Source organism: Seriola lalandi, unplaced genomic scaffold (assembly GCF_002814215.2).
Source record: "Seriola lalandi dorsalis isolate HSWRI2012SDOR001 ecotype SW California unplaced genomic scaffold, Sedor1 jcf7180002054588, whole genome shotgun sequence".
NCBI classification, from domain to species: Eukaryota; Metazoa; Chordata; class Actinopteri; order Carangiformes; family Carangidae; genus Seriola; species Seriola lalandi.
Window position 1 is genome coordinate 93020 of NW_019525141.1, and position 22378 is coordinate 115397.

The 22378-nt window shown below is 39.9% G+C and overlaps 1 protein-coding gene across 1 annotated transcript in view; it reads left to right on the forward strand.

Annotated features, from left to right (window-relative positions):
• ascc3 (activating signal cointegrator 1 complex subunit 3) overlaps positions 1–22378 on the forward strand; it is a 162747-nt gene that overhangs the window by 26702 nt on the left and 113667 nt on the right. Inside the window, exons 6-8 of the mRNA XM_023419007.2 lie at positions 8907–9102; positions 9774–9909; positions 12040–12165. Of these exons, the coding sequence (XP_023274775.1) occupies positions 8907–9102; positions 9774–9909; positions 12040–12165 (458 nt within the window). The remainder of the gene's footprint in view (positions 1–8906; positions 9103–9773; positions 9910–12039; positions 12166–22378) is intronic.

The following is a 22378-nucleotide window of genomic DNA, read 5'->3' on the forward strand; positions in this document are numbered from 1 at the left end:
CAGATTTCTGGCTCAGTCAGTTGGCAAAAAGTCAGAGGTTATGCCTGTCTCCAAACTATGGCATCCAGTTATGGTTCAGGCTGGCCAATTTAAGTGGATCCCATCTAATATGAAGTATTTTGGGGTCAAATTGTGTGCCAATATTGCAGATATGATATATATTAATGTGACTCCCCTCCTTACAAAGATAAAGCAGAGTCTCGAGAAGTGGAAATGGTGCTGAAAATGATACCTGGAGAAACTTTCCAATGATATAACCAAATTATAAAGGATTATTTAAGGAATGGGAAGAAGCCAAGGATTAATTTACAAAAAGTTATACAACAAGAAGTAATGGAGGGCTTTCCCTGCCCGATGTTGAGCTGTACAGTAGCGCCTTTAAGCTGGCTAAATTGGCAAGACATTAGATTTATTAGCGTAATCCCCTAGCCTGGATGGCATTAGAAGAATAAAATAATTTACTGCCGTCTTCAGTCCAATTGAGGCTACAGACTAAGAAGTATAGTGACTAATTCAATCGTAATCCAATCCAAACACTTCACAAAACTAAATTTCACAAATTATTAAAGATTTCACAATGTAAGCCAGCAGTAGAGTGTCATTTGTTGGCATTACTGGTTTTTCTAGTGGAATCAGATGTATAGCTGATTCGGTCATATAATATTCAAATCTCATTAACAACAGTTCAACTTAAAAGATAACTCAGACATCTGGATATGTTTTCAAGATGTAGTTTGGGGAGTATACTTTGCCTCGGGAAGATATTATTGTCCAGCGCTATTTTAATTTACTATTAAATTAAGTATTTATTCAGCTTTCACCTTTTTTTTAAGAAGACTGCTATCACAATATATGGCAACTATGAGAACCTAAAGGTTATCTGGCAGTCAGACCTGAACTTCGACATTGATAAGGACTCTTGGACAAAGATAATTTCCAATGCAGGCTGGTTTACAAGAGAAGCTCTGGGAAAATGTACATACTGTACTTCATTGATAGTATTTTACAGCTTTTCGTCTTCTAGTTTACTAGAAAATAATTTGTGCTGGAAATGTAAAAGGTATGAAGGCACCTTTACCCAGGTGATGTGGGCCTGCCCTCAGGTTCTGCCTTTCTGGAGAGATAATCAAAACAATACACGAGTGGCTGAATCATCCTGGGGGACATGTCGTGTTTACCCAACATTTCCAAGTCCGGCATTTGCTCTAGCCCTAACAAGCTTTATTTTAGCTACTAGGGTAAAAAAGCCAAGTTGGACATGAATATAGAGAGTGGGTTGAGGTAATGACAGAGAATGCGTCATATGAGTTGATAACCTGCATAACCATAGAAGGTAAAATGATCAAGATCTAAAAATGTATCTCGAACAAAATGTAAATTTTGAGTTTAAAATTTGCTGGTGGTTATGAAATCAGGATTTTAGCAGTGACTGCTGGTTAGCATGTCGTCTTAATGGGCCACATTTCAGTCTCTGTTTCAAACGTGTTCTGTTGTCATGACAACAGAAACAGGAAAAACATGACAATGAGAACAGCTTTATTATGATTTCAGGTGAAACCAGCTGACACTAGACAGAAACCAGCTGACACTAAGATGAAACCAGCTGACACTAAGATGAAACCAGCTAATACTAGACTCGAACCACCAGTGGATACTAGAGGGAAACCAGCTGACACTAGACTGAAACCAGCTGATACTAGACTGAAACCAGCTGACACAAGACTGAAACCACCAGCTGACACTAGACTGAAACCACCAGCTGACACTAGACTGAAACCACCAGCTGACACTAGACTGAAACCAGCTGACACTAAGATGAAACCAGCTAATACTAGACTCAAACCACCAGTGGATACTAGAGTGAAACAGGCTGACACTAGACGGAAACCAGCTGATACTAGACTGAAACCAGCTGACACAAGACTGAAACCACCAGCTGACACTAGACTGAATGTAAATACTAGACGTCAGTAACAGTGGTTCCACAACAATTTTCAACTAGTTCCTCAATCATTGACTATTTGCAGCCATATACTAAGTTTTAACCTAGTCTTGTTTTTTTTTGTTTTTTTTTAACAAATTCTATTTTAGTGTTAAATATGTTTTTTCTTATTGAATAAAAAGTGGTTCAAATTTACATCTTGAATGTATGACTGGAATTATAAGTTAATTTTTTTGGAACAAACAGGTGCTGTAGAGCTAGAGAGCTACAAGTTTAATGTACCATCTATTTTCTTGCTGTGAATGTAGCAATTTCGTAGCAGTGAGAAAACGATCCAAAATTTTAAAAAAAATTAATCAACCCCCAAAAAAGTTGGATTTGGGTTGTTGGATCTGTTGGCTACTGGAAAGCCTACTGTAAAAAAAATAGTGTACAATCCGTCATATGTTGGTGAATACACAGGGAGTGGAATTAGATCTGACTCTCCCTCATTGGCAAACTTCTCTCACCTTCAGACAGGATGACAGGTTTGATGGACTGGACAAAACTCGGACAAATCTGTTAATATACAAGGTACCTTTAACTGAGAGTGAAGCTAAAGCTCACCTTTATTCAGGCACTAAAATAACATGCAATGTAAACATTTTCTGAATCTGTAAGACCAAAGCAAACAGGCTTTAGTTGTGGTCACAGACATATTCCGCTTCAAACTTCAGCTGATGTTATTCCCATTGTGAGGGACTTTTGATCAGTGTTAAAAATTTCACTTGCCAGACAGCTTTTGAGATTAGTGTTGCCTTGACGACTGAGGGTGAAGTCAGGGGGGGTTAAAAAAGGCTGATTAAATTTTCCACTATTTGCATGCCATCAGGAAGAGTGGGATTTAGTGGGAATGCCTGTCTCTTGCTGATTAGCTTTTAAATTGCAGTTTGCAGCTTGGCACTTGCATGTTTATCAAAGTGGCTCCTCTCCACATTTCCATGGCTGATAGAGGCAGTGGTAAATGGAATGGACAATTAAAAAGACAACATGTCCACACACAAACAAAGGTTTTTATCAGTTGCTGGTTAAATCAGGGAGTATTTGAAGTAAAATTTGAAGTATGATCACATTGACTTATTGTGTTGCTATATATATATTTATATATATATATATATATATATATATATATGACGGCCCCACAACATTGATCCCCTGATTATGACCTCGTGTCATCAGTGGAAGCGTCTGTCTTTTCCTGCTGTGTCATTGTACAATGTGTGATGTAAACTTTTACTGCAAACCTGGAAATGTAGAAGGTATTACCTGTTAGATGATGACTCATTAGTGAAATGATATTAATCTGCAAATATTTTGAGTTTTCAGTCACTTTTTAAACTATTTTAATTTTCATACATTCTCTGGTTCCAGGGTTTTAAATGTGAATATTCCTTGTTTTTCTTCGTCTTCCGTGACAGGAGACTGAATATTCTGCGATTTTGGACAGTTGATCCAAAAAAACAAGGCAGATTAATCAGTAATGAAAATAATAGTTTGTTGCAGCCCTTGTAGTAAAGCTGAGTACTATTAAGAAATACACAGATATCTACAAATGAGAAAAAGCAGGACACACAAAGATGTAACAAAATAAAATAATCTAAAATAAAAATTACTGTTTCATGTGGAAAAATTGTCACTTGGTTATTTTTTATTCATAAAGAAATAGAATAAATCAATCTTTCAAAACAAAATACTGGGTTTTAATGTGACTCAGTGTCTGTTGGATGTGTAGAAACACTTTCTAAATAACAACTTTATATTTTTATAGTAGCTCAATTTCAGCAGCAGCTCTGCTGTTGATGGCAGGGAGGCTGGTCCTGAGAGCAGGAGCAGCTCTCCTGCTGTTACAGAAGAAAGCCAACAGCCCCCCACCCTCCACCCCCCCTCTTGGTTTGGTGGTTTGGAGACAAACCAAGAGGTGGAGCTCGGCGGGATGCTGACAGCTCCACCCTGGTAGAAATAGCCTCCCATTGAGTGTTTGTGTTTGTGTATGCCAGTGCCTTTGAATGGGTCATTAAGCATATTTCTTTTTTTGTTCAAGTGAAGTACACTAGGTGTCGAGGAATATGTGTAGAAAACTGCACAGGAGTCAGTTTCCCAGACTTGATGTACCTTTGCAAATGCTTCTTTCATGAATTTAACGAGAAGATGATGGCACTGTTTCTCTTGACAAACATTTTAGACAATTTCCTCAGGCCGGGATCAGAACAGAGGCTTTTCTGTTGCTCAAATAAAAGCTCGGCTCGCACTTGTGAGTGTGAAAGCTAACACAGAGAACGAGAGCTCAGTGGATGCAGGAGGGTTGCATCATCCGCAGTGCTAAAGAAGTTTGACAACAAGGCAGTCAACTTGACTACCTGAAGGAGTAATTTATAAAGTTCATCACTGATCTGCATTCAATGTTCTTTAAGCAATTTTATTTTCTTCACTTTTGTGGGACTCCAGTGTGGGTGAGAAACTATTAAACCACACTGTGAGCAGACAGAATTACAGGGAGGGCTATGGAGTGTTTTGTATGACTTGGAGTTTACAGAGATATTTCATTAGCATTGGAATAGTTGGTGACATGTAGTTGAGTGTGTTATGTTTGTATTATTAGGTAAAATGCACATATGTGTGCATGATTCTGAAATTAAAGCCGGGGATCAGATTACCTTCAGTGTCTGACATCCAAATGCATTTTCCTAGTGTCACCGCCATTTTCTCGTTCTTGTAGAAAGTCTTACACAGTGTGTAACTACATAGGGTTGAACACAGTCTGTTGATGTTGGCGGGAACTGATGACGCTGTATGGTACATCCCAAAATCCTTCTGTTTAATCAGCTTGTTGAAATGTAACATCTATGAGATATTTAAATGACCACGCTGTCAGATGGAACAAACACAGACAGATATGTACAGTCTAAAAGAATACATTTCATAGACTGTGCTCAGTATAATTTTGAATACATTTTCTAATTAGTGATAATACATAAAACATGATGTTGTGGTTATTGTGGTAATATAGTTTAAGGTGCTTAATCTATTTACTTAAACAGTATCTACTATGTGTTGACTCTACAAAGACTGTTCTTTAAAATCTGATAATGATTTGAAAGACTACAGCTTCAGATGTGTGACAACACCTTGAAATCATCGTGTAAACAAACAAAATCTATCTTGGCAGTGCTCTTCGCAGTGATTACGGCATCGTGATCGCTTGTAATGAGAATCCTAGGGATTCGGAGGCAGCCACAGTCTGAGGTACATAACAAGGCACAATAGCTCCCAAAGAGAGGGAAAGTGAAGGATGGGGAATGGTTTAGACGGAGGAATTGGTGTATAGAGGGTGACAGAGTTAAAGGGGTTGGGAGTTGGAGAGGCAATGGGAGGGAGGGTAAGAGTGACAGGAAGAGTGTAAGACTGCAGCAGGTAGAGCTGCTAGACGAGATAAAGAAGAAATCATTCAGTCAATCAGCCCAAGCAGTGGTACAATCATCAGATCTCATCTGCTTTCAAGAGCAATTCTGCCGTTTATTGAGCTGTTGTGCCTCAAACAGGGAGGCTGCAATAGGGAACATTAACCCCTGCATCGCCACGTGCACCTGACATCAATGGGCAATCAGGATTACTGCAGCAATATGATTCAGTTTTCACTGACACCGGCTGACCTGACATTGTCTCAATGTGACCGAGCTTCTGTTGTTCATCCAAAGATAAATAATCTTCAGGCCTGTGTCCATTCAAATATTCAAAATTACAGCATCAATGCTCAAGTCTTTTAAAGTATGAATCATTGCAGGTGTAACGAGGGAAAGAAAGGAATGTGCACACAAATAAGTAATTCTATTCAATTCATTTTTATCTTGAATGTGTTGTTTCTGCACATTAACTGAACAAAATCAAGTGACAGGAATCATTTTAAAGGATGTCGGGGACATTTGTTTTTTGTTTTGATCCAAACTTAAAACAAAACTTCGTAAAACCAGAGCGTTACATTTAGATGAACATGGTCTGACAGCTGTTTTCTTTGCACTGCATTAAGCTATACAGATGTGCACATATATCCCAAAGCCAGCACTGAAACAATGTCCCATGTAGAGTCTAGAGCTAAGTTAGTTGATTATTCAGCCTGGCTGATATATTGTCCGAAATTAGCTTATTGCAGATATATTGGTGTTGTTGTGTCTGTCAGCCAATAAGTAACAAGAAATGTCCGTTTGAGACAGTGTCTCAAAACATGGTGGGCAGATTTTCACCAAACTTGATAGACATGTTCTGAGGGCAAGTATTGACCAAAATCTGAAGTGCCATATTGATTAATGAAAGTGGACGTGGTTTATTCATCAATGTCTGCCATCCGAAGCCTTTGCTCAATTTGCAGAGAGCTGGGATGAGGTAGAGACACGATAACTGGCACCACAGCTAGAAATGATTCTAGAATGATGCAAATGCTTCACGAAAAATATGATCTCAATCGGCCTGATGGTGGCGCTATGATTAAGGCTCGAAAAGTTTCAAATCTTGGTTGATTACTGGTTTGATAAAGTCTAAGAAATTCGGATCAAGAATATTGTTTATGTCATAACGTGTTTATTATTACTCTCAGCTGAGAAATTTGAAAAAATCCCAAATATCAATATCAGTATTGAACTCTGATGGGTCGGGCTGGTAGCATCACAACTGTGTAGAAAATGGAAGGGACAAGGATATGAATGTGATAACTTTACACCTCAGTACTAACACACAGCCGCTGGCCCGCTGCACACACTCCCAAACTGAACCATTAACTTCATTTTCTAATGCTACACTAACTTGACATTAATTTGATGACATGAATTACTCATTTGTGTGCACAAATCATTTCATTTGATGGCATGAATTTATTTCATTAACTGATTTGGGAGCACAAAATACTAATTTGTGCGTGTCTTATTTCTGCCAGATAAAGTGTGTGTACAAATGTTTTTTTTCTTTTTTTTCCTCATGACACCAGCTGGACTCTGCACAAAAGTTTTTAAGTGTGTAACGGTGCATAAACTTCACAGTCCAGACAGTACGTTCAGGCTCTGCGCTTCAGTTCATTGAATTTGAAAAAATAGTGGATACTACATAAAAGAGCCAAGTCTCAGCTTTAATTTGAGTAGGTTTTTATGCCAACATATAAAGAACTGTGTGGGAGATATAGCTCTTTTAACAGTGCCCAAATTGCAAGGGGTCAAAAGTAATTGGACACTTGGCTATTAAATGTTTCCTGGCCAGCTGTTGAAACGAGACACAATTGCCCAAGAAACATTTAACATTTGGCCGTTGCCAGTGGCCATGAAAACAGCACAAAAGTGTCCTGGATAAAACGGGTGAAGCAAGAAGAAGACAGACACTGGTCCCTGCAGAAGGCAGCTCACACAGACACAAGAAAAGCAATGTAGTGTATGCAGCCCAGTGCAGTGAGGGACACACAGACCTTTATGTCAGTGAAACTAAACCAGCATTAAAAAACACAGGAAGGCCAACTCCTCAGTTCATGAATCAGCAGTTCACCTCCACCTGAAGGATAACATAACAACTTCGAGGACAACACCGCACATGTTTTGGACAGGGTGGACAGGTGGAGGAGTGAGGAGGCCATCTATGTCAAAAGTAGAGAAGCCATCAAATCGAAAACACAAACGCGACCGCAGCGGCGCGGCGCATCATTAGCCATGCATCAAGTGCCACTCTAAGCACCGATAGGAAGCGATGAGCTGCAGCCAGCGACAGGACCAGGACCACACACAGAGCGCGACAGGGTGCAGACATTAACGTAAAATCATGTCGACACCAACTACTTTCTCCCCTGAAGAGCCAATCTCCAAAGCCAATATCTTTGCTACCATTGCCTTTGTAATAATGCCATTGTGGGTCATATACCTGTTTATGTTTTGTTGACCTCATCAGTAGTGTCTCCTCAAGTGTTGTACACACCTGAGAGACGGACGGCAAGAGGTGAAGGGGCCGGGGGTTGAGCTGCTTTGTACGGAACTAGGAAAACAGCGTTTTTCAGCAGTGGTGAGGCTGGAAATAAAACAGTTGCATGAAGATAGAATATAATAGGGGCGGCTGTTTTGTGTGTTTTGGCCTTCACTCAACAGAGTAGGAGGTCTACAACACCACTTATCCCCCACCTACACTGTTGTCCTTTCATCCCTAATGACTGTTGCCAGGAGCACTAACGAAACAAGTGACATCAGAGGCCTTGATAATGACCCCACAGAGTCTAAATGCCTGGGACTCCCTACCAGTCAGTCAGAGCTGAAGAAGCCTCTTGGATGAGAAGTGAAACATCTTCAAATTTCTACAACGGAGTCCACTTGCCCCTCTTGGAGTGCCACAAATAGTTCTGTGACAAATGAGAACAGATTTTGAGGGAGAAGTTCAATCCTCCGCACAGCTGGCTGATCACAGCGTGAAGTGGGTGTGAACGTTGGATCTCTGGTTTTGGAAAGTTAAAGTTAACGTCGGACACATTCCCCTCACCGACGTCAGGAAGGTGTGGGAGAGGTGTTTTTTTTATAAAGCTGCTTTATACAGAGCTCAACGTCCGCTTGAACAGTTTGTGATGAATGCACATCCTGTTAAAACACAAAGTTATATGTAATAATTTAAAGTCTTACAAAGTGTCAGTATTTTCTTGGCCTATTGTATCAGTTCATTGTTATGGACTTGTCATATTTGCACTGATGTCAATTACAGTAACATGATGTTTTTGTTGCTGTTTGTCGTAATCGTATTATCCACATTTTTTTGTACATCTCTTTTCACTGTAGTATTTTGCTGTCAGGTGTCTTGATATCCATCACATCCATCTAATGGAATATAAAACAATTCAGCCCAGTCCAGGAAAACCTCTGATATTGTAGTGTTTTGCCTTTTATTTACAGGATGTTTGTGCTTGTATTTCCTCCAGATGTGAGCCAAAAAGTGGAAATGACCAAGCCCATCTTTGGCTGCCAGGTGACGATCCAGTCAGAGCAGGAAAAACAGATGATGAAGATGTACCGCAGGGAGGAGAAGAGAGAGAGGAAGAGAGGCAAAGGAATAGACGACAGTGACTCCTCAGATGCTGCTATGACCTTTGACCCCAGGGAGATGAGAGCCCACAGGTATATCATTTCTCCAGACTTTTCTCTTTGTACTTTTTTCCCCCTCCCTATTGTTCTCTGTCTGTCCGTCTCCACCTGTGCTCTCAGGTATGCACACCATAACTGACAAGCTTCTGCATTTTTAATGACAACTTGGCTGGAGCTTTAAAAAAGTTAAAAAAAAAAGCACATTGATGCAGAAGCTTGCCACATCTTTTCTTGTAGAGGATTTTCCTGAAAATTTAATTTCAGAGGATGAAAAAAAGGAGCAGTGATCTGTTTAATTAAAAACTTAGCATGGCCAAATCCAGCACAGTGTGCAAGAACAGATTAGTAGAGAGGTAAGCCACTTTAGAAAGGAACATAATGCCTCATATCTTTGCCTCTTCATCTGAATCATCCATCAACTGCACTATTTATTTTTAAAGCAAAAATATGGATGGAGATAAAGGTTCATATGTTCACATGTGGATCCAAGTGGCTGCAGATGAGACATTATGCTCAGTTCCGGTCCAATGTGAACATGATGAAATGAAATGTTTTTATTTTAATTTCGTTTTTTCTTCACTTTGAAAGTTCTCACTTCTGTCTTTCTCCTTGCCTTACCATACCCAGTTTTACCGACCTGCACCAAGAACTATTTATTTACAGCAGCTATCCTCTCTGACTGCTTGTTGTGTTTCCTGGTCCAGGGAGCAGGCCCTTCTGACTGCACGACGTGAGCCTGTGCTGAGCAGAGAGAGAGCGTACGAACGCATTCAGTATCCCAATGTCTACGACATCTATGCAGAGGCCACAAAGATGCCTGCGTTTGTTGGAGGAGCCAGGGTGAGGCTGGGATACGTGTTTGTTGTGGTTGAAGTGTTGACCTTTTGACTCTACCTATTGTGTGACGCGTCTTTAGCCTTTGATATGTATGTGATATGTGTGTGTGTGTGATATAAAACACAATTCAAATGTTCAGAAACAGAAAACTCTTTAGTTGGAGTGATGTGTCTAAAGTTTTTCAGAGGACGAGGGGTTGATTTATCTCCACTGTAGGGTTCATCCCACCTTGACACCTTTAAAGGCCCCAGACACAGTGTGATAACATCAATCTTGCAGGTTCATTGCATGTCACACTGTGGGAGATGTTTCTAACGAAATGTTGATGTCAGACTGGGCGATATCAGTTGTTTCTACGACGGATGAAAATGGATTAAAAAAAGATTTTGAAAGTGCAGCAAGACACAGTGATGTTTTAAAAAAAAAAAAAAAAAATCTTATGCAAAAATGGCACAGTCAACATGCATCATTTTATGCTTTATTCTGATTGGTTGGCTTATAGATATGGGTTAAGGCGACAGTGAAATAGTGAGAATTTGCTCCTTAAATTCTGACTCTGACAACATGCTGTTCATTGGCTGTCGATGATCATGTGTCACAGTGTCTCAGCTGTGGTTTGGTGAAGCCCACAGTGTGAAGAGGTCTCTAGTCTGCTTCTACATTACACCCCAGTAACAGACATAGTACCCGTCGCTTTTTGCTTTCACATAGTTTATGGAATAGAAATGGAAATCAAAGGTCAGACACAAGCACTGGATTGCTGTCATTGATTCAGTTGTAAGCTTCAATCCTCCTAAAGTTTGGTTGTATATTTTGTTCAGCATTGAAGTTGCATTGTAGTTTTGTGCAAAATAGAAGCAATTTTTAAAATGTATTTTTATTTTATTTTTTTAAGAAAAGTCGACAAAACACAGTTTTCATTGATTGGTGTATGAATAAAGATAGGTTTTCTCCTCATGATATCATTTGACTTAAACATGATGACAGATTTCCATCAGTCTGCCTCTGGGTTAGAACTGGCTCCCTGGGGCCTGATACGGCAGGAGCCACAACTTGAATATGAAAAATATGTTTTCATTTCAATTTAGTCAAATATCACTTTGTGGAATCGTCTGAAAAACCAACCTCGTGCAAGCGGATACATTTTTCTTTTTCAACATATGAGAGTTTTTTTTTAAAGTCACGTTTCCATTACCTGTTTTTAGGTTCGTTATTTCAAATTGCGCATTAACCTATTGTTTCAACTTGTCATCGTCATTGTAATTAATGAAAAAAGTTTCAGTTTCTACCAATACAGTAGTCAAGTAAGTGTAGCCACTGTTTGTGGAATTGGCTTTGCCATTGTAAAGTCACATTTAAAAGCTGAAATTTAATTCTACCATTAATGTTCATTAATACGTTAATGTCTCTTAGATAATCCCATGCTGTATGGTTATGTTATGGCCTTAGTTTATAAATATTTCAATATTCTTCATGAGAAAGACTGTATTTTCTTTAAATGTGCCGAAATGAGAACAGCTTTACTGGAAATTCTGCTGTATTAAAATTCAGTATATGTGAGCACAGAGAGGAGGAGAGAAGCAAACAGATAAAGAGCTGAATCCGGCTGACAGTCGGCAGAATGCAAATATGACGTGATGATGTCAGTTGTTTACAGCTGCTCCTCAACAGTTTTTAATTATGTCCTCTATTCAGCATTTTGACCATACGGTTGATGACTGTAAAACAAACTACAACAAAATGTTTTCCAAAAGCACATTAACCATGCCATGGTTAATGTGCCAAAAAAAGTGTCATCTGAACCTCATTGTTTACTGTATTATTGGATCATTTTGTAGGATTTATGCACAATTCTCTTGTTGCATTTAATTGGGCTGTTAACATGCAGTACTTCAAATTTATGTACATGTTCAAAACAAATACTGATGAGACCTTCAAAGTGTGATAGATCTGCTTCGTATTCTCAAGGGAGCGTGAAGCATATGGAAAAAAGTGAGATGCAGCTGAATTCATATTAGTATGTTTTGTGACTTTGTATGTCCTTCCAAGTTTGAGTGTGTTTTAAAATCTGTGTATGTTGAATCGTAGAGGTCATTCGTGTTTTCTTTATCTTTGTGTGTGTGTGACATTCAGCTGCTGCTCCCTGAGGGAATCCGCAGAGACAACAATAAGATGTATGAAGAGGTGGAGATCCCACCCAACGAACCCATGCCAATCGGCTTTGAAGAGAAGCCTGTCTACATCTCTGAACTAGATGAGGTAGGAGTTGCTGTGTGCCGGTGTTTGTTATTGTGTGTTTGTACACTGTGCGTCCATATATGCGTGTGTGTACACTGTGGTTAGAGACTGACAGTGACGGGTCTGAAATCAGGATGGGTTGGTCAAAATAATGAATATGCTGATTAACAGCTACAATAGCAACCATATATAATTTTTATCATTATTATTATTATTATTATTACATTGCAAATATTCCATTATTACAACTATGACCATACACAAATGTAGTGTCAGCTCACATAAAACACTTAGCTCTCCTTTTCCCTCTTTGCCTTGAAGCTTCACTTCATTATAAAACTATTATAGAGTGCTCAGGTCCATGGACAATAATTGTGGCACCAAGAAGTGACCGCTCCAGCTCAAGGTAGATGAAAGAGAAAAGGAGAAGTGCGATAGGAAAAGACACGCTAGAGGCTTATCGTCACCATGAGGTTGCCTGGCAACCACAAGTGACTCCAGTGCTGTGTCCAAAGGCATTCACTATTCACTACTGCCTACTCACTATCTAAGGAATTATATAGTGGACTATATAGTGGGGTTGATCATTTAAAATATTAGTTACTTTACAGAGTCTTTTATATATATATAATACAAAATATAAATATAATAAACATATACATTTACTGTACTGATCTCCAGCAGGAAATTCACAAACTATATTATTCTTAAATGAACCATTCTGTTTGTACCTTTCATTTTGGTATTTCGATTACTTTTCATGCTAAATACTGGAGTGTTTTTAATTAAATAACAAGTCTAAGTCCAAACTTAGTATAGGTGTCAGGCTACAGCAGCATGAGGAAGGCAGAATCAGAAAATATGGTTTATTGCCAGGTAGGTTTTTACTTCAAGATATTTGGCTTGGTGTTTGGTGCAGTATACGATAGGGCCCGACCGATATGGATTTTTTTGGGGCCGATGCCGATTCCGATATTAGGGAATAAAAAATTCCGATAACCGATATATCAGCCGATTAAATTTTTACATTTTTCAATTTAAAAAAAGACGAAATACCTGTCTTTGATGGCTTGAATATAGTTCTATTTTCAAATGCTTTTATTATCAGAAAGTGTGTAGAACAAGCAGCATATGAACAATTTGAACATAAAATAATTCAGAAATTTGATATGCAAAAAGGCAGTAAACCTCTATCTGTATGAATTAAGACATTTACTTTCACATGCCCCCTCAGTACCAGAGTTCTTCTTATTGCCAATCTAACAGAGGTAGACTATAGTGCAAAAAGCACAACTTTTTTAGTAAACATCTTTGAAAACAAACAATAAAAAAGTAACTGCAAAAGATTGAGGTATTTTGTTATGTGGGGCATAATGTCTCAAGTCTTCACTATTTCACTCTGATGCGGTGTGACTGTGACGCGTGACATGAAAGCAGTCGGAGCGTCCTCTACTGGATACGTAACACAAGGACATCATTTCTAAGAAAAATACCATATTACCTGCATTTTATTAGTGAAAAATAAGTGTAAACATCGGCGTCAATCGGCCAACTTTTGGCCGATTACCGATTATCCTCTAATGGCTATAATCGGCCGATTAAATCGGCCGGCCAATTAATCGGTTGGGCCCTAGTATACAATAAACATATTAACAGGAAATAACAATAAAAAGGTAAAATACTGCAACAGTCAAAAAGATAAATATATATATATAGATACACATATTAAAAAAAAAACAAAAACTATGAAAAAATCTATGTATGTGTTGACAAAACCCCTGCTGAGCAGGATGTGCAAAAATCAGTTAGGTCTGTTGTGTGTGTATAACAAATAGTAAGGATAGATATGAATATGTTAAAATAAATACAGTATTAGGCAGTGGATCCTGAACCCGCTGGTTCTGGATCAAACAGTCTCTTTGTCTCACTTGTAAAACAAAAGTTATTGACGCATCTAGCTGGATAACAGCTGCAGGAACAGGCTAAATTCTGCTACATCACTAAAACGTCTGTCGACATCATCAATCATACATTTATGCCACTTGAAGTGTTTGTCAGTACGGTTTGTCATTTGCACTAATGATACTTTTTGCTAAAGACCAACATTAGATGTTACTCACCAGTTTAAAAGAAAAGTTGCAGCTCGGCATCAAACTGCATGTCTTTACTCGCCAGAAGCTGTCTCCAGTGGTGGAAATACACACCACAATTTACCCATGTTTTGCTTCTTTGCCACTGAATGTGGTTTCTTGTCGGAGCAGTGCTTCGGGATTGAGATAAAAATCACTTTGTAGGAGTTCCAGCCATCTCTGCATTTTTGTGATGCTGGTCAGGAGCTTTTTATTATTTTTTTTTTGTCGGGAGCTGTAGGTAACTCAGCATCTAGTGTCATAAAGTGGTATTACAACACGGTGCAGGACGCAGCTAGTTGGTTAGCATGCTCTTTTCAGTAGATATTTCTGAATACAATAGATGGAGGTATTGGTCATGACATCATCATTGTGGCTCCTTCACATACTATTGATAGTGTTAGTTCAATTTTAGAACATTTTAAACTAAAATTCTGGCCAGATCTTACACATTACTACTATATACTATTATACTCAGTATAACACCAAATCAGTTAAACTTCAGGAATATCAATTTGTCTACTTAGGAAGCACAAGTAATTGTTAATCAATTTCACCTGCTTTGGTTCAAATGAAAGTGACAACAGGTGCAGTGGAGAGGCAAAAGCAAGCCAACCCCCAAAAAGAGAATGCTTTCTTATGTGGTGGCCACAGACAGTCGCTCTCTCCTTCTCCTTCCTGACTGATTCTTCTCTAGTTTGGTGTTTTGCTAGTGTCCCTGTCAATACTGGTAGCATGAGGCGGTGCCTGCAGCCTAATCAGGTTACACAGGTTTTTCAGCTCCTCCAGGATAGCACATCCATACGTGCGGTCACAAGGTCTGCTGTGTCTCCCAGCACAGTCTCAAAAGCATGGAGGAGATGCCAGGAGGCCGGCCGTTACACGAGGAGAGCTGGACAGGGCCGTAGAAGGGCATCAACCCAGCAGCAGGACTGGTACCTGCTACATTGTGTGAGGAGCAACATGAGGAGCACTGCCAGAGCCCTACAAAATGACCTCCAGCAAGCTACTGGTGTGCATGTTTCTGACCAAACTGTCAGAAACAGAATGCATGAGGGTGGCATGAGGGCCCCACGTCCTCTAGTGGGACCTGTGCTCACAGCCCAGCACCATGCAGCTTGACTGGCATCGCCAGAGAACACCAGAATTCTCTTCACAGATGAGAGCAGGTTCACAATTAGCACATGTGACAGGTGTGAAAGAGTCTGGAGACGCCGTGGTGAACGTTGTGCTGCCTGTAACATCATCCAGCATGACCAGTTTGGCGACGGGTCAGTGATGGTCTGGGGAGACATATCCTTGGAAGGTCGCACAGACCTCCATGTCTCAGCCAGCGGTACCCTGACTGCTGTCAGGTACCGGGATGAAATCCTCATGTGGCCAGAGTGTGTAGGCAGCTTCTGAATGACGAAGGCATTGATGCCATTGACTGGCCCCTCATGTTCCCCTGACCAATTGAGCACCTATGGGGTGTTATGTATCGGTGCATCTGACTCCGCCAAGTACTGCCACAGACTGTCCAGCAGCTCATTGATGACCTGATTCAGGTCTGGGATTAGATCCCCCAGGACACCATCCACCGACTCATGCCTAGATTTTGTCAGGAGCGCATACAGGAATGCGGCGGCCCCTCACACTACTGAGTCACATTGTGAGTTCCCGTGATGAAATTCACATAAGTTGGATCAGCCTGTGATTTCAATTTTTCACTTTGATTTTCAGTGTGATTGTGAATCCAGCCCTCAGTGGGTTGATGATTTGGTTTCCCTTGAATGTTGTTATGTCATTTTGTTCTCAACAAATTATACAATGTACATCAGTAAAGATTTTCTACTTGAATAATTCGTTCAAGATCTGATGTGTGATTTAAGTGTTCACTTAATTTTATTGAGCAATGTATAATAACCTAGCATGACTGGACCTTGTATTGTCAATAAGTGAAATTAAGGATGTACAGTGCATTCAGAAAGTTTTTGACCCCTTCGACTTTTTCACATTTTGTTATGTTGCAGTTTTATGCATCAGTCTACACTCAGGAATTCATAATCAATTTCTTTGCCAATGTATTACAAAGGACGAACTGAAATCTCACGTTGACACAAATATTCAAATCCTTTACTCTGAACGTAGCTGAAGCACCTTGGGCAGCGATTATAGCCTCAAGTCTTCTTGGGTCTGACACTACGAGCTTTGCACATCTGGATTGGTGGATTTTCTGCCATTCTTCTCTGCAGATCCTCTGTCAGGTTTGATGGAGATGATGTTTGATTGGTTCAAGTCAGGGCCCTGGCTGAGCCACTCAAGGGCACTCACAGAGTTATCCTCAAGACACTCCTGTTGGAAGGTGAACCTTCAGCCCAGTCTGAGGTCCCTGACCAGTGTCTATGTCATGTCACATATTTATGCCAAACACAGTGACCAATCAAATGGGCCGTCACATCAGCCACTGTCCCCTGCCTCCAAAGTCTCAAAAGTCAACTTGACGAGCGAGTGTGTGTTGAGCTGTTGTGAGTGCGGTGGGAGATTTGATCTGCTCTCATGTGACTGCAGTTGTGCACATGGAGCAGACATGCTCCCTTGAGAGGAAGGATTTCCACTTACAGATACCGTTCTGTGTGCACGTGTCATGTTTTTATGTGTGACAGTTTTGAGACTAATTAGAAGCTGTAGCCACCACAGATGGCCTCATTTATGAGAGAGAACCTCCTCCATGTCCAAGCAGTTGGCTGCACGGATTCAGTGCTGCTGCCTGTCAGTGTCCTGTTGAGCTCCTCTACCCCTTGAATTTTTACCAAATGCTTGTCGTTCACAATATCATGTCGAATACTGTAAAGAAGTAATTATAAGAAAACATCAACGCTAATTATTCATCTCTGCTTTCTGAGTCACTGATCATTCTGCTTTGTGCTTTTGGAGTTATCTTAGCTGGGCGCCCACTTCTAGGGACAGTAGCCACAGAATTGATTCGTCTCCATTTTAAAAACAAGTTGGTCAGACTGTGGACTGATGAACATCTAAACTCTAAGAGATGACTCTGTGACCCTTTGGCTTCATGCAAATCAACAATTCTTGTTGATAAGTCTTCTGAGAGCTCTGTTTTGCGAGTCATGATTCACATGAGCGATGTGCCTTGTGAACAACAAACTCAAAATGTTATACAATATAATATAATCCCAGTCACAATATAAAGTCACAGTAGTTCCAACTCATTCAACTCCATTCTGGTTTCATTGTCTGGACTCCAGATTTGATACACTGTGAATTAGAGCTGCGTAATTAATCAAAATATAATATATAGTCAAGTGCAATATCCAAATCCATTTTTTTTGATAAAGGTAAAATGTGTCACAATATCATAAGCGTTGTGGTGCTACAGAGGTTATTTTTTTTCAGTGAAAATCAAATGAAAAAACTAGCATTGCAAATGAAATCACAAGGGTCTGCCAATATAATCCCAATATGATTTTTTTTTTTTTGCATATCATGCAGCCCTAGTATGAATGTTTCAATCAATACAATGATTTGTGTGTTATTAGTTAAAATTATGAAATGTGTTTGTCTTGCCCCTGTGAGTTGGGTTGATCTTGGCTGATGACCTCATCAGTCACAGTTTTGGTCTTCCAGGCTTTTGTCTGGAGGAGCTCAGAGAAACGATATGCCTCCATTCAAAGCGCTTGGCTCAGCTGTTGCAGTCACCTCTGCCTTATTTTGGTAATGCTGTTCTGGCTTTTCATTTTTCTGTTCCAAGGCTGTGATCTTGTTTAGTATACACTGTGGAATGTATCTGCCCTTTTAACACTGACTGCACTGCACTGTACATCTATCAGCCTAACAGCATGAACTGCACAGTGCATGCTGTTATGTAGATCGATCGTTGTTTTTCGTCTGTATTGCTTATTTGATTAGACCCTCAGATTTTTCACTTTGCACAACACACCTTGAGCTTTCCTCAATCTTACCTTGACGTTCTTCTGGGTCTCGTTTTCTTTGCCAATAAAGCTGCGTAGGTAGATGAAGTTTTCCACAAAGTCAAGAAGCTAACTGTTAATTGGCTCACTAGCTTTAATGAAGATTATCTGAGTTGTGCAGGTGTTGATGTAGAAACACTTTTTGTCTGTAACAACACATTTCAGTTGAATCTTTGTGTTTTGTTATTTATAACTTGAATTACTTGTGATTTACACATGTTGAAAGATGAAACCAAATGGACTCAATAAGGGACTCCCTGGGATTCGGATTCAGTGGGAAGGGAAATCCAGGCTTGATAAAAATACCATGAGACTACAACACAAGCAATGGATTACTTCCCTAGCTCTGCACATCATGTCTCTGCATTTTGAGGTAAATCTGTATGAACAGCAGGACTTGTCTGCCGCCAGGAGAGTTTTCTGGTGCCCCACGTGTATATATAGTCCCGTTATCCTCCATCTGAGTGAACAGGAGAGGACTGTGGCTGTAATGGCCAGTGAGTGATGTTCCTTCTTAATGGAATTGCTGTAGCTCTCAGCCGGCTGTCAGCCGACACAATGACCCGTCAGTCTGGCTGACACCTTGACTGACAAACCCACACTCATACTGGTGCATTCATTCCCCTTAGGCTCCAGCAGGCTTTATCCAGCCACCACTGGGCTGTATTAGAGGGCAGCAGGCTGGAAAAGCAGGAGTTCTTTCTGCTCTGGCCTTTGGGGAAGAACTATGGCTGCAGGATGAAGAATAGTCTGGCAGAGTCCACACACATCGCTTTCTTTGATAGGCTCTGGTCCCATCCGGTCTGCCCAACTAGACTTTGTAATCCATCATCACTGCATCACTAGTGAAGATGCAACAGAGCAAAAAGTCACTGCTTCTCTGAACTTGGCCTTTTGTTTGCGAAGCCTCTGGAGTATGATATCCATAAACCTCAGACGCATTTGTCACACTTCAGGGAACTAGTAACTATTAACTGCTCATCTCTATTAACCTTCCTGTCACTCATGCTAATGGACATAATGATAAACAGGATTCAGCTTTGGTGAATGTGTGTTTGTAAGTGTGGACCAAAGTGTGTGCATGTGTCTTGTGCCATGACAAATTGATAAAAGGACGGTTTAATCATATCTACGCGCTTGCTCTTGTTGTTTTCACAGTGTGTGATACTGGCTCTGTGTGTGTGTGTGTGTGAGTGTGTTTGCATTGAGTGTGTGTGTGTGTGTGTGAGAGTGTGTGAGTGAGTGAGTTTGTTTGCATTGTGAGTGTTGAGGTCTCTTCAATGCCTGTCAATTTCAATCCTCATCAGGATGGTCTTTGAGGATTTGACCATTAATCCCTCCATTAGGTGCAGGGATATGTCCACAGGGACAAAAGAGTCTTTATGTCCATGGACATCTCATTTTTGGTTAAACCTTTTGTTTCTATCTACGGGTGTATCCAGCTTTGGCAGATAAAACTCATTGTGAGAGAGCAGTCATGTCAGAGTTACATCTTAAACACTGACAAAGTTGTTTGGAAAAGGGTTAGGGTTTCTTTTTTGTGTGTAGAAATAGAAATGGTTGCATGAAGGGCTTTAGGGATGTAGTAATGGAAGTCAAAACAACCAGGGGCCTCATTTACCAAAGCATACTTTGGTAAAAACTGAGATGAGAAAGAAAATCCACAGTCATTGTGAGTTAAAATGTATTCTGAGCAGTCTGAGTTAAACAATTTAAATGGATATCTTGGATCAGTTGGATTATTGTTACAGCATTAAATACAGCAACCCATCGGTACTGTTCATTTTCCTTTAGTATCCTTCTGAGTTTGTGGACTCTTTGATACATCCTTTACATTTCAACAAGGCTGTGTATTTTCTTGCATCACTACTACTACTAATATTAGACTCAGGTGTAAATGCTTGAACCAGTGACTAATTGTTGTAACTTTGAATAATTTCAAGTCTCCACCATGTCACGTTTGGCTACAGTGACCGACTCAAATGAATGCAAGGCACGGTCCAGTTTCTGTTTGCAGAAAACATTTTCGGATATAAAATAGGGTTTGTTAGTTCAAGCAGAGGCTGTACCTGTTCTATAATCCTGATTATATTGTTTTATTATATTATACCTGTTGTCTCATAGTCTCAGTAGTTAAAACACATGTGAATAATGACAAAACATCATCAGAATCCAAAATTACAGTCTACAAAAAGTCAAGGATCCATTAACTGTGACCCGTTATCATACAAGATTTACATGTCTCACTCATATCCATCATATTGGGACTGTAAGAGTGATAATGAGGAGTATTGGCGATCCAGGATCACAGCAAAGTTGAAAAATCTAAGAAATCTTTGAGATAAATATAGAGATAAATCAGTTTCAGGGCCAGTTTTTCTGTTTGTGCATTGCTTTGTTTTCCATCAAGAGGGATCATTAAGGATCTGTTATGTAGAATCATATGTCTCCAGGGAGCTCATTTCCTGGTGAGAGAAAAAAAAACATGAGGATGTATTTGATTCAGCTGTACAGTTATCAGTTATCAGTTTTTTTAAGCTGTCTATCAGACATTCAGCCATTACTGAATTTCTGTCCTGGCTTCTCCTGCAAAGACTTAGACCTACACAAATTCTCTGAGGCTCCATCTCTCTTCTCTTACTTTTTACAAGGCTTATCTCCTTTCTTTCTCCCAGAGTTTCTCTCTAGCTTACTTGATGTTTTCCCTTAATCTTTGAAAGTCCCTGTGTAACTGATATAGATTGATATGCAACCTCTTCTGCTGAGCAATGTGAATTAGCCTCAGTCAAGCCGTGGCTCTATTCATTAGCTTAAGCCTGGGCAACTCTGGAACAAAGTGCCTCACTACTCTAAAGTGCCGGCACACAATGCCTAATAAGTCTTTATGTGCTATTAGGAAGGCTTTGAAAGGCAGGCTGAAAAGTCTGACGCTCCCCCCTCCCCCCAGTGTACAGTGCCGATTGTCATTTATTGAAAGCTGTAATGGGAAACAGGGCTGTGCAAGCCTCCATGTGCCTTTAATAGCTCTGTGAAACATTAAAAATGGGAAATTTATTAGAATGCTTTTTAACTAATGAATCAGGGTCTAGGCGCCCCATCCTTGCCACTGTGGTAAAAGCCTTCCTAATTCATCTGAATATGTTACTGGGTGTGTTGTGAATGAGAGCAAATGCCACTCTTTAGTAGTACTGATGGACCACACTTGTACAGAAACGTACACTAGTACTACACTGCTGATGTACCTCATAATGCTAACAGCAGAATGGACACTAACTCAAATATAGACAGAAGCCTTGACAGCACACACAACTGCACTTCCTGTGAACCAGTAATTGATAGGAATCCAGTCAAGCTGCTAAGACATTGCGAGGAATGACAGTTCCCACCGGGAAAGAGTCTGTAGAGGGAAAGGATTAGGGAACACAGAAAGCTTTGCTCTTTGGCTGCTACAGGAAAGCTGTAGTGGGCGTGGGTGGGTTGAAAGGCATAAGTAATGAATGACTCTTCCTCCCAATTTGTACTGTATATCTTTCTGCTGCTTGACACTTAAAACTTTCTCTGCTGTTTACCCCTCAGCCAGACAATCATTGTGTCAAATACTGTAAATGGCTCATAGTGCAAACTCTTTGAATCAAATCCAGTATTCAAGTAATGGCAGTAACTAACAGCCAGCATGAATAAATATGAACAGGTAAAAGATGGTGATGGTTACCTGTACCATAGTGGTTCACATGGTAAATTCAGCATAACATACATTTCTGCTCCACCAGTTTCATCGATACAGCAACATTACTCATGTCATACTGAGTTTCTTTTATTACTAAATAATAGATATTGCTTTTACTTTGCCATTTTTCAATTGGTGGCAACGAAAGTCAACACTTCAGGCAGATGTTTGTTTCACATCAAGAATTGAGGGATTTTGCTCTTTGAACTGTTTTTTAAAAGATTTTAATGTAAAACAGATTAAATAAAGTAGAGGTGACTGCCATTAATATGAGTGAAAGAGAAACTTGGAGCAAGGGAGTGGTGGTGTCCTTTATTTACCATGCCTTTATTTAAAACAGGCTTATATTAAAGGCTGATCCATGGATTCATGTAGTTTACACCAACTCCTCAGACATCAAGCAGAAATGG